Consider the following 13,640-nt stretch of genomic DNA (forward strand, 5'->3'; position numbering starts at 1 on the left):
ATTTCCTAAATCTAACTTTAGCTAAGATTTAGATATAGGGTCGAATTTGGTGGACAAAGTAAAGACTGTTCGTGTCTTAAGGTAAGTTGTCATCAAGAAGCATATTAACATGATGTGTTCCAACTTTAACATGATGACGATCATTTTTCTATCAAACTCACAAATTATGTGATCTAGATAAGTTTTACTGATATGAGGATATGAACACCATACAGTAGTACGACCAGTGATTTCCTGTTCTGTTTTCAGTTGAAACTAGAACTTCTCTCTTTCATATGTGCATCAAACCTGTACGTAGTTACATGTTCCTGACAGCCTCATGCATAAGTTCATTGACTAGCGACCCTACATGTATTTCTAAACCGGAAGGTTGAGGGTTTGAATCCCGGCTGTTGTCGCTCAATCAGCTTTCACATTTTGGAAAGTGTCGCTGTTTCGTAAAAGTTAAATAGACTATGGTCTAATTTTAGTTGATTGCAATGATACTTAGAAACAACAGCTTAGGGTGATTTCATGGGGTAACGTTACATTAGAACACATAAAATGTCACTTAACAGAAATTAGACCTAGTCCTTTTGGTCAATCAGTTGAACAATATAGCATAACACTGATGGTAAACAATGGATGATAAGTGAGTGTAAGACTAACAGTAAGAGATGATGTGTTTTCAATTCTCCAGTGACCGTTGCCATGGATAGAGATGTTGAGGAGGACATCGCCATGGCGACAGTCTCAGCGACAGTGATTGAGGTGCTGAGTGATTCAGACAGTGACCACGACTTGTCACCAGAGACTGAGACATCAGGTGTGCAGCTAAGTGATGATCAGGACTCAGGTGAGCAGAACTAACAGTAACACAATGAAAAAGCGTTAAGCTTCGTCCTCAGTCTGAGGTTTGACTGCTTACTAACCAGGTTTCCATGTCAATGATGGCCGACCTCAGTGTGATGCACTGAAACGCGGTGATAATGATGATGAAAAACTTGGAAGATTAGCTCTTTATCACTTTCTTTCCTTTTTTACTAATGTATGTCCTGTAGAGCTATCATCTTCCATATCAACTAAGAGGATGATTTTGTCATAGTATTATGAACGCTGTGTGCCATGTTGCTTAGTTGGATTGTAGTGAAGCAAGCACACATGTACACTTTCCTAAATTGGCAAGCTTAAAGAGTTCTGTTCTTCTGAGCTTGGGACATGTACACATTAACATTGTTATTTGAGAGTGATTCGAGCTACTTTTGAAGTTGAATTTGCTCAAGATTAGATGAATACAAAGTATGCAGTATACTCGCTCATCACTATACATGTAGTATAAATGTTTTCACCACTGTGATCCTTGAGTGTATCTAATACTCTCCTATATTCCCCCTCTCACTACCTGTATATCTTCCTACACCTGACAGGACCACAGCAGCCACACCCTAACAGCAGACCTGTCAGAACATCTACAGAGGATGAAGGGATCGCCATGGAAACCAGGGAAGGTCCGGTAACAATCCAGGTGGAGGATGGGGATGGTAGTGAGGAGGAAACTTCGTTTGTGATTCCTTCTATCGAGGACAGCAGACAAGGTAAGAAATGTGTCCTGTCTTTCCTAAAATTGGCCTCTCACTTTTTTCTTCAAAATGAACAAACTTCTTTAAAACTGAGACATTTGCAACCCCTGTGATGCTACATATGCAATGTGGTAATTGTCCTTGTTATGATTTTTAATTTGACACTAATAACAATGTCAAACTTCTCTAGTATATCTATTCAATGATAGCCACCAATAGTTACTCCAAAACTTTGAATTCATCTCTAAGATTCCCCTAGGGGCCAGAAGACCAGTAAACAGTGATCTTATTAGCTGCATTGTTACAAGCTTTTTCTTCCTTTCCTCCCCCAAGCTCCCAGTTGTCCTGACCTCCGACCCACAGAAGAGGACCAACCAGAACACTCGTTCACCCCCATCCCCCTCCTCAGCCCCTCCTCCCTCCCCGGCTCCGGTCGATCCACCCCCCTGGGGAACATACCCCCTGAGGGACTAGCTGATGTAGAGATGCCCCCTCCAGACCCCCTCTCCCCACGTAGGTTAGAGCCCCTATCCCCCCCTTATGCACCCCCCCTGCCCCAGATCCATCTAACCCCCCTGGGACACGAGCCACGCCCTGCTACAGCAGCTAGCATCAGCCTGGTCACAGTCTCAGGTTAGCAGGCCGGCATAGGCTTCCTGTTGATTTTGGTGTTGTTATTGTTGCACTGTGAGTTATTGTTGCTTGTATTGGTGTTGTTGTTGGTTGTGGTGGTGGTGGTGTTGTTTTGTTATCCCTTTTTGATTGCCATAATTGGTCTATAATAACTCTGTCTGAATGCTACCCCTGGGCATACTGTTAATGCAGAAAAGTTTGCGGCAGTTTTATGTTAGGTTTTAGCAGCAACCATTTTACCACGAACTTGACACCACCGCAAACATTTTTGTCCAATACTGTAGCAGTATGTGACTATAGCGCTGCCGCAAACATAAAACCAGTGAAGAAAAAGACATTGAAATGTTTTAGTCACATAGAAAAAGCAGATACGACAAGATAAATGCTACTTTTTAATGACTTAAGACATCTTATTTCTCATACATGTCTTCTCAAGGTGCCATGGAAGACGGTGCGGCTCCTACTGGTGACGACCCTCCATCGTACAACGATGTTCTCCCCTCGTATGACGCAGTCATGGCACAAGGAGGTACTGCTCTTGTTTGTTTGTAAGACCATGAGTGATCTCACAAGCACTTTTGAAAGTCCTTAAGTTAACCTTTAGCACCCTGTGGTAGCCATTTAGCACCCAATTCCCTATTGGTTACAGATTTAGGCAGCAGGGAGAAGGTAAGAACTATCAAATTCGAAAACACAATGCTTATCATATTACATGAACGTATTGTTAAGTTCCCAACTTTTGTTCTCAAAAAGCCAAGTGCTGAGGGATGTTTCCTTGCTCTGCATCAAAAGTTCAGGAGGTCATCTGCTAACACAAAAGAGCTAGATCCTTCTGATAAAGATTGCATATGTACAATCATGTACATGTAGCTATAGCAATACACGTTATCTAGATATAAAAGTCTACTAGTGCTGGTGTTGTGACTTTTATCATGGTGCACCCTTTTGCTTTCTTACTAATGGTTGTGGACTGGTTTACACCCCCATCCCTACCCCTACCCCCCTTTCCCCAACCCCCCTCCCTTCTGCACAGAAGAACCTTTAGAGACATGGAGGCTCATGGGAGGTCGTCCCAGTCAGGTTGTCATGGAAACCAGCTTTGGACCAACCATATCCACTGCTGTGTCAGGTAAATACATGTGTGTTACCAGGCAACAGCAAACAAACAAGACTTATCATCCACGAAATTATGTGGAACAAATTCATTTAGCACATTCACAATTCATCCAACCAACCAAACAAACAACTAACTATTAGTAACCAATCAACCATAGATGGAAACATCAATCTTCTTACTATTTGCAGAAGCAAGAAAAAGACAATGATATTTCTAACATGCAACTTTCCATGAAATTTGTCAGCTATGAGGATCTTGATTAAAGTCTCCTTGATATTTTAGGGATTAGGGTTTTTAATGTGAAGGCAATGGACACTGTATCACATGGACAGATATTACTATAATTATAGATATGAAGGCAACAATCAAATTAGTGCCTGGATTAAGCTATGCTTGGCAGACTTGGCAGCTGTGAGCCATTGAGTAGGTACAGATTTCATGTACAACTGAAGAACTTTGCAAATTGCAGCCTATTTTACTCTTACTTTTATTGACTTTATCTTATATTCAGTGGCTACTACTCTCTTAAGCAAGTTATAGAAAGAAGGAGTTACTTTTCATAACTTACAGTTTGCACCCAAGTTGCATCCCTTTTCCCTATACTAGCATGGTTATTGTCTTGTAAACTGCCTGTAACTGAATGAACTTTCCTTCCCTAACCCCTGTATAACCTGCCTTCTGTCTCTTGCATGCCTTCTTCTGATGGTATAATAGTGATTACAGGTAAGCTTGGACAATTACAAATGTAACATCAATGCCCCTCATTACTTTTAACTCCCTTTGTGAAAGTTGGGAAAACAACTATGCACTGAGCTGTCAAAGTTTTTTACCATTAAGATTAATACACAGGCCAGAAAGAAACATGTTTGACATTAAGATCCAACAACAAGAAAACTGACATGTAACTCCATGGATATGTGACATCAGTAACTGGTCAAAGGTCCGAAGAAGTCACTGTAGCATGTGTAGTCCAGTGCTTAGTAACCCTGACTCTGGTTCCTGTCTTAGACGAGAGGACATCCCTAAGCAAAGCTAGGTATACACATTCTCACCTGAGGAAATTGGTGTTAAGTGCCTTTCCCAACGGCACAGCATTGAGGCCTGCTAGGGATTTGAACCCAGAGCCTTGATTTAGACCTTGCCAACTAACTTTCCTTTCCTTACTTACGTTATAAGAAAGATATGTGTCAAAGGGACGTATATCTGAAGACTTAGTCTAGTCCCTGTCACAAGAATCTTTTCTCTCACCCATCCTCAGCTCGAAGGACAGACCTTCCAGCAAATGCACCCCAAACAGAGCACCAAGTCACTTTTGTAGACCCCGATGTGGAGGTTGCATCGTCACGGCAACCCGACCAGCCCGAGGGCGCGGTGGCGAGACTTCCGTGGCTGTCGCGCCGTGTGGACGCTGTGGGTCTGAGCGTACGGACGCTGCTGATCAGCCTGTTTGTGGGGCTGTGTGCTCTACTGCTGGTGGGACTGCTGCCTCCCAGCTTTGCCTATGTGGACTACTACCACGTAAGTCTCAATATCAATAGGTAACTCCTGTTTCATAAATAAATGTTTGAAACATTACTGTGAGGGGGTGACCAGGGACTGGGTAGGCAGCCTGTTTGCGGGGCTGTGTGCCCTACTGCTGGTGGGCCCCTGCCTCCCAGCTTTGCCTATGTGGACTACTACCATGTAAGTCTCTATCTCAACTCCCGACAAACCCTTTTAGGGCATTTCTGGTGGGATAGGGGTGAGCAGGGTCAAGGCAGGCTAGGCTCTCCAGTATGGTTTGAAGAAGCAAATGTTGAGCAGTATCATTTGATACATAAAGATTTCAGGGCTTTGGTAATCCATATTCACGTGTATGAATAAAAATGTGACAGTGAAAGATGTATTTTTACTTTCGATTAAGAAATCCCTTTGTCACTTGAACCACAAGTCCAACAGAACTCATGATCAAAGAATAACATAAAGGTTATCAAGGTCTTACTAACCCATGTTGGTATGTACACTTTGTATAAATCAAAATGAGTAAAATATATATTTTTACTTCATCCTTCTTAGTCTGGCTTGAAGAAACAGAAGATGAACAGTATCATAGAATCCCTAAAAGTTTTCAGGGTCTTAGTAACACATGTTTGTATGTAAGAATCAAAATATTTATATTTTTTCTTCATCTTCCTCAGTATGGCTTGAAGAAGCAGAGGTCAACTGGTGTGGTGAACACAAAGGTCGTGTACGGAACAGGCCGCTACGCCATCGGACCGGACTTCGAGTTCAAGCTTTTCCCGCGGGGCGCTCACGTGGTGCAGCTCAACGACCTTGCCATCTTCACCTCTGACCTGCTGGAGGTCATCATCAACTGCTCGTTCCAGCATTTCCTCAGGTCAGGACCTCTGACCTATCACCTTCTGTTTGTTTTATTACAAGTGTGAGGTCATTTGCAAAGGACCATTACGTAGGACAACCATGCCAGTTTTCCATAATGTAGAATGAGTTAAGTGGGTATCACACATTCTGTTCTAAGATGCTGCAACCTGTCTAGATCTTTCCTCACATAGTAAGTGCCTTGAAATCAAAAAGCCTCATGCATTTCTTTTTGTCGCAAGTGACATAAATGTTTGGTACCAAACCTTCTGTCGTGGGGGCTCCACAGGGAAAAAAAGGTCTCACATATATGTTTTATACTCCACAGGAAAGATGAGGTCTCACATATATGTTTTATACCCCACAGGAAAGATGAGGTCGGCCTGCTCCATGACAAGTTTGACCTTGAGTATGAGCCCGTGCTGTACCGGGTGGCATACAGCACCATCAAGGAGACAGCGACCTTGTACAGCACAGTAAACTTCATGAGCAGCAGGCCAGAGATTGAGGTCGCCTTCCACCGGGCACTACGGGACAGACTGCAGGGTAGGTTGTCTACCTTGAGGATAGAGGATAAAACGCATTGTATTCCGCCTCAACCAAGGTGCCAGCCTGACCACAAGTCCGATCGCCCTAAGGTCAGAGGGGGATCAGACCTGCAGGAGGGCTGTTACTGAGGGTGATGCGAAATACAATATGTTGTGTTCTTTTGTCTTGCCCACCCGAGAAAACTCATTTCAATGCAAAATGTGCCAGAATTTGAGAGGATTTGGTGTTCTCAAAGAAACCCTTATAAGAACATCAGGTCCAACATCTGAATCGTATATTCACTTGTTTGTTTATATGTTTTGTTGTGTTAGACCTTACCAAAGTCGCTGTACTTTTGTTGTGTCAATATAGATTGTTTTTTTTTGTTTTGTTTTTTTTGTTGTTTTTTTAAATTTAGATTTACCACATTTGTGGAAGGATTGAAATAACAGGTGACTATCACCTTTTCAAGATGTTAACCCAGACCAGACTGTAAGGTTTGGACCATTGCACACCAGGGCATGCCCCTACTCTTTTTCGAAAGGTGTGGTGGGTTCTTTAACGTGCACGGGGTGTGCCTCTCCCCAAACACAGGACCTCCATTTAATGTCCTATCCGAGGGACGTCCCTATCCGAAGCTCATTTACACCTGAGTGAAGTGAGGAAATTTGTGTTAAGTGCCTTTCCCAAGGGCACAACGTTCGAGCGCATGTCCAGACATGTCTGGGGGTAAGCCGGGTTCGAACTCGGGTTCCCTTGTTTAACGGCCGAATGTTCTAGCCGTTACGCCACACGACGCCACTTAATTGTTCTATGAAACATCCTGTCCCTGCCTGCAGGTGATTGCTGTACAGGGGACAATGGCACCCAGCCTGCCTTCTGCCGCCCCCCTCCCGACTGTGACATGGGCTACCACACCGACGTGCGCTACTTCCAACTCCTCTCCGTCACCCTCCCCGCACTGATAGTGGAACGGTCCATGACGGCTCTGACGTTGCAGATAGATGCAGAGAAGGAACAGTTCATTCAGGTGAGGACAGGGGTGTATAGTTGATGCTGTAAGATTTCAATACAAAAAGTGAAAAAAAGCTTTTGAGTGATACATTATATGCACTTTGCTCAATGCTGGTCGCAAAAATTTGACATCTACACTGTGAATTGAAAAGTTTTTAAAGTTTGTTTGCTTGCTTATGTTAAGTGTAGGTTTGTGTCTTACTTTCGAATTGGCAAAAACTTCTCCAAAAAACGAAATAGGTACCCCCAAGGCATTTTCCCCCTTGTGAAAAAAATGTGAATTTTTCAGCCCCGGGTTTTTCATTACTTTCAGAAAAGCTGTGAATGGAGTATCTGTCTTATCAGATATTACAAAAAAGGCATTCAAAACTATCAAGGTGTCAAAAGAGTCATAATTTTTAGCATCTGGAGTCAGCTAGTACTAGTCACCAATCACGTTTCCTTGTGTTACCATGGAAATCCGTTGCTATGACAATGCAAGTTACCATGACAACCTCTCGTCTCCAGGACGACCGAGTGACGAGGAAGGTGACAGAAGCCATGAGGCAGAGCATCCTGAACCAGGGAGACCAGATCCGAGCCAACGGCACGGCCCGCGCGTCGCTGGTCTTGTCGCTGGCGTATGCGCAGACCAACCAGACGACAGAGATGTCTCACGTCGACGGGCTTCAACTCATGTACAACAACCTGAACATCTCGCAGGAGGAGGAGAAGGCATCGCTGCACTGGATACGGGTGTTAGAGAAACATCCACGGCTCCATAGAGGCATCAGTTTTCAGGACTATGTTACAATTACACAGAGAAGCTCACCGTAACATAAATTATATTCATTCATTCAGCATACATAGTAAACTTGCAATAGAGACATGCTTTAGAGAAACATCCACGGCTCCATACAGGTATCAGTTTTTAGGACTATGTTAGCATTACACAGGGGAGCCAGCCACGACATACATGATATTCATTCATTCAGCATACATCGTAAACCTGCACTGGATCAATGTTTGTATAGGGAAGCATCCAGGGAGCCATACAGGGATCAGTTTTCAGGACTATATGTTACAATTACACAGAGGAGCTCACCGTAACATAAATGGTAAAATTGCACTGGACACAAAACTACATTGTTCTCAGTGCAGTAGATACGTGCCTTAGAGAAGAATCCACAACTCTATACAGGTCGCAGTCTCCTGAACAGAGATTCGTTCCAAACATGCACAGGCAGGGTATTAGCTAGCTATGGGCCATGTGTCTTTTGGACGCCCTACACTAAAATAACCAACCAGACAGCAGAGATGTTGCACGTGGATAGGCTTCAGCTGATGTACAACAGCCTTTTAATTTTTTATTTATTTCGATTTACCACATTTGTGGAAGGATTGACATAACAGGTGACTATCACCTTTTCAAGATGTCATCTCAGACCAGACTGTAAGATTTGGACCATCGCACACCGGGGCATGCCCCTCCGAGGGACGTCCCTAACCCTAGATGAGCTAGGTACTCATTTACACCTGAGTGAAGTGAAGAAAGTCGTGTTAAGTGCCTTTCCCAGGGGCACAACGTCGGGGCACATGTCTCTGGGCACAACCCGGGATTGCCTTGTTTGACAGCCGCGCGCTCTACACTTGCGCCACATGACGCCACTAAACATCTCAGTCTCCAGGACTAGTTTAGAATTACACAGAGCAGTCAGCTGTGATATACAATCTGAACCTGCTCAGGGCTGGTGCAAAATATCTTCTCAATGAAAGTTAAATTCTCCAGATTATGCAGTATAATCATGAAAACAGATTGAAACAGTGTCAATGTAAAAAGTACTGTATCTCTTTTTTATACTCAACATTGAATGAATGCACTGTATTGTATATTTGCTTACATGTTAAGTGTATAAACAAACATTTGTGTATTTTGAGATATTTTGATAAGTGTTCAAGAAAACTGATTAAATTGAACTTCAATAAAATTTTTGTATGCCTCCCTAATTTTGACTACTAGTAGATGTAAACAACAATCACAAACAACTAACTTCAAATGTAATGTAGTTTTAGAAATGCTCTCTATTGTAAAATCTATTTTAGACTGTCTGGAAAGTATTTCAGCTTTAGGGAAAAGACACCGGTGAAATCAGAAAAAGCTGGCTATATCCTAACAAAATAATAGTGGGCTCAGTGACAAAGAGAGGTTTTGTGCATCATGTGTTGCAAAAAATATACAGAAAAACAAATAGTAAAAAGTCCCGTATTTCAATCATGAAACCAATCTCATGGAAACAAATTCGATATACGTACTATATTGTCTGGTTTGACTTGCTGCGATAATTTATGCATTGTAAGAAAGAGTCTGTCATATGTATAACGTTATATAAATAGGTCAGGGTAAAGACCTCAATTGTAGTCTGTGGAAAGACCTAGAGATGGTGATCTGGATGCAAGAAATATGTTAGGGTGGTCTTCCGTTTATAAATCCCGAGTTCAATCCACTGATCTAAAGTGACATGAATCTAAGTTAAATCTCTACACTCGTCTGACACACGTTTTAGTTTGTGCGGGGGGTGGGGGTAGTCCCTGTAACAGGTACAAGGCAAGCATGGCATCCCAACCCTCTTCATTACATGGGTTAGGAGGTGATATGCAACATGAACCACAAAAACTCACAAAAGATATTATTCATAACTCAACAACAGTTATATTGGTTTGGAACAGTACAGAATACAAACGTATTGGTCCGTGCCTCCAGACCAAGACTCTATCTTCCACACTGGACATCTGGTAGCAAAACAAACGTCACTACATATTGTATACCTCTACATGGTGTAATCAGAAACCCTAGCAGGAAACTTTTACACACCTATTGAGATTGGTCTGGAGAAGAGTCAGGGCAAATACATATACATGTACGCAGAGATATTACATGTACATGTACGCACTTTCCTGCACACGTGTTCGGCTCTGTCCTATTTCATTTTAGGCCAAGGCAACTGGTAAAGTGGCAGACACCCTGTGGTCTTCGACTACATTAGGTAGCAAGTGGCAGGACAGAGCTGGTCATTATGCACACATGTACAATATAAATTGATAATATAAATGTATCTGAGAGAGAATAAACAGAGCAGTTGTTTGTTAGGCTACACCATGTGAAGGTAAACATTATGTATTTGCTGGCAAATGTTGCCTGTCCTTTTCATCTGTAAAATATAATCATAACCTTCATTGAAAACTCTCATTGCAGGATGCTGTCAGTCGCCCCAGAACCAAGGACTTTATAATATGTCCTTGTTTCTAGAACTATACTGTCCTTGGTTCTAGGAACGTCGAATTGACGCATTCGAATTGGTCTGAGATTGGGCTATAATGTCTTGAATGGGAGCAAGAACGGACATTTTCAGTATGTCTCTTGTGTATCGAGTGTCTCTGTGTGTTTCTGACTTTGTGTGATGTGAGAAAAGACTGCACTTCGGTGCGGACGGCCGAAACTTCGTTAGGCTTTTTTTCCTGGGTACTGCAACTCAGTTTCTCAGTGCACTATGGAAGTAAGTGGGTTGTTTTTCCTCTTTGCGTTGGGGTCTGTGTGGTCTGCATGCGTTTGTCTGGAAAACACAACGTCAAGTAACAGCGAAAAGGCTGTGAAATGCAAAGTAAAGAAATTGCAGTTCACATCAGTTGATTGTAATCACAAGGGACTGAGGGCGCTCCCTGACAACATGCCGCCCGACACTGAACGACTGACGGCCATGTACAACGACATCCGAAACATCACGCGTCTGCCGCAACTACCGCGACTGCACACACTGGAACTTAGTGTGAACGACATGGAATCCTTTTCATGGGGGTGTCTGCGTAGTTTTCCAACTTTAACATATCTCTTTCTGAGACTAAACCGCCTGCAAAGTGTCCAGCTAGACATAGTGATTGAGTACCTGCCGCAGCTGGAATATGTGGATCTACGCGCCAACAGACTTACGTCGGTATCTCCAACTCAACTGGGATGGCCACAGGTGACCACGGCCCTAATCTTGAGAAACCCCTTCCACTGTGACTGCGCCCTCTCCTGGCTGATTGACAAGATGGCGTGTTTACACGCATGTAAGGGGAGAGGCAGAGAGGCCTGCTGTCTGTCGTGTTCAGCCTGTTATCTTACTGACAACCAAAAGCACGACGGTCTGTCCTGCAGCCTACCAATTCATCTCCGTCAGCTCCCGTTGTCACAAGTCCAGATGAAGAATTGTAAACCCACCACAAAAATGACCACTACAATCGCAGCTTCAGCCATGGTTACTGGCGAAAAGGCTAAAGGCCTGCATAACCCTGAGAATGACACTTCTCTCAATACTGGTTTGGAAAACACCCATACCCAACCTTGGGGGAAAGCAAACATTGAAGCGTACAAAAACAATCTCAGCTCTACAGCCATACCAACAAATGCTACCCAGACCACCATATCTAATTCCGCGGACAGAGGGAGTTTCGAAAGTTCAGTTGTCTACATCCTCATTGTTGTAGTTGAAAGCGCACTGACTTTCACGTTCGTGGCCTGCCTCATTCGACTTCCCATGAAGTACAAACTGTCCTGCTGTCGTCATCGTAGGGATGTGACTCATCATTCTATTCCCTTACGTCAGATGACGTCGCCAATATCTGTGCACCACTTGAATCACGGACATTTAGTGGTCCAGGAGAACGAACACTACCGCATTGAACCTAACACCGCCAATGACGAAGAAGGCCCGCAGGATGACCATCCGACTGCCACGGATGAAGACCCAGCCTCGGCACCAACCCTAAACTCGACACACCGGAGGACTCCGGAAGAAGGTTTGAATCCGGAACATCTAGACGTCCAGGAGAATGGAAGCGTGGAATCTTCACGCAGCAGGCAATCTCAAGCACCAGCTCTGCCATCCAGCTTGCTGGCATCATTGTATGGTTTAGATCGCGGTAACCGCAACAAGCGCCGCTGCATGAACGAATATTCCCATGTAAGAGCTTCATCGCCCAACCTGTATGTCACACCAGAGGTCTGCTCAGCACACAACAGCGATTACACGGGAGGTCTGAATCATGCAAGGAATGAATCATAGACGTAGCCTGAGTGTCATCCTAGTTACTTCCAGAGCTCCCATACTGCGAAGGGAGAGTATGGGATCCCTGGAAATGACTCTATGGCTATTTAAGAGGTTCCTTAGAATGAGAACGTTGAGGCGTTACTAGCGGTACGCGAACAATTCTGCTGCAGTACCAAGGTTACTCACCAGGAGGCCAAAAATCGAACTTGAACTTCGTCCTCCCAACAACTACCTACCCACATACCAAGTACCATCACAATCCATCCAGAGGTTCTTAAGTTATGCTGGCCACAAATAGTCGGAAACAGACACAACAAAAACAATACCTCCGTCTTTCAAGGTTGTAATGAATACCGCATGTATGCTCCACGTAGTGTGATCAGAAACCCAATCTAAAACCTTTTACACACCGAATAAGATTGGTCAGCCTTGGAGAAATGGCAAGGCAGAAATATCAAATTATGTGCAGTTCCCTGCACATGTGTCCGGGTGTGATCTATTTCATCAATATGGAATGAATCATCAAGGTTCCTTAGAATGAGAACCAATTGGCATTGGACAGGTGTTACGAGCGGTACGGACGCCAGTACACACATTGAACTGAAAGGGATCTGGAACCAGTACAGCTCAATGAAAATTTAAGCTACTACTCCACTGGTTGCTGCAGACAACTCAACCGCTGTAACGTACGGTGTGTACATGTTTATTGTACGGGGAAGCTCCTTTAGCTGTTCAAGACAAGCACAATGAACGATGGACAACGCTCCATTCCTAAGAACTGCAACTTTTTTCCAGTAGCGTGCAGGTCGGATGAGTGACACTTTCAGAAGTCCTTGCTCCAGAAGCAGGGCCACCAATCACTGGACTACGCACTGGGCACAAAAGTGTGCTAATAGTCTATGTCTCTATGTGAGGTACTAGCACCATGTAATCATGTACACAAATGACATGTATAAATCATAACTCTCAAGCCCTTATAGTCAGAAGGCGATTCCATAATCTCCAGACTAGTTTCGCCTTGCGTGTGGCTTTCTCAATGGTAAGAGCTCGAATGAGCACAAGTACAGTGTGTTCTGGCTTTTATAGGCGAGAGCGTTAAGACATTGACAACCTGCAGCTGCGTACTTCTGACTGAAATATGAGAGCGGGTAAACTGCTCTTGCTCGTTGCTTTGGGATCTCTTTGGTCAGGATGTTCTCATTGTTTCCCGACTGGGTGTAAGATCAAGAAGTTGTACCCGCCAACCCCCGCCACAACTTTCAAATGTAGTTTCCTGGGTCTCACCACGATCCCGTACGACATACCCCCAAACGTTGACCGGGTCGAACTCACCTACAACGCCATCAAGACGGTGACGTCCCTACC

At 43.8% G+C, this 13,640-nt stretch overlaps 1 protein-coding gene across 4 annotated transcripts; it reads left to right on the top strand.

Annotated features, from left to right (window-relative positions):
* The first annotated feature begins 1,741 nt into the window (after positions 1 to 1,741).
* On the top strand, positions 1,742 to 9,176 carry LOC136420711 (uncharacterized). Of its 4 annotated transcripts, XR_010753292.1 has the most exons (9): positions 1,742 to 2,192; positions 2,629 to 2,721; positions 3,226 to 3,321; positions 4,568 to 4,827; positions 5,487 to 5,686; positions 6,035 to 6,213; positions 7,035 to 7,225; positions 7,717 to 8,109; positions 8,247 to 9,176. XR_010753292.1 is itself a non-coding variant. In XM_066407797.1 (8 exons), the coding sequence occupies exons 1-8, from the start codon at positions 2,045 to 2,047 to the stop codon at positions 8,023 to 8,025; spliced, it is 1,476 nt and encodes a 491-aa protein (XP_066263894.1). In that variant the 5' UTR covers positions 1,742 to 2,044; the 3' UTR covers positions 8,026 to 9,176. The 4 variants fall into 4 exon arrangements, 3 of the variants coding, with proteins under 3 accessions (XP_066263894.1, XP_066263895.1, XP_066263896.1); XM_066407797.1 differs by having other exon boundaries at positions 7,717 to 9,176; XM_066407798.1 differs by having other exon boundaries at positions 1,743 to 2,192; positions 3,229 to 3,321; positions 7,717 to 9,176.
* The last annotated feature ends 4,464 nt before the right edge of the window (positions 9,177 to 13,640 follow it).

Source organism: Branchiostoma lanceolatum, chromosome 15 (genome assembly GCF_035083965.1).
Source record: "Branchiostoma lanceolatum isolate klBraLanc5 chromosome 15, klBraLanc5.hap2, whole genome shotgun sequence".
In the NCBI taxonomy this organism is placed as follows: Eukaryota; Metazoa; Chordata; class Leptocardii; order Amphioxiformes; family Branchiostomatidae; genus Branchiostoma; species Branchiostoma lanceolatum.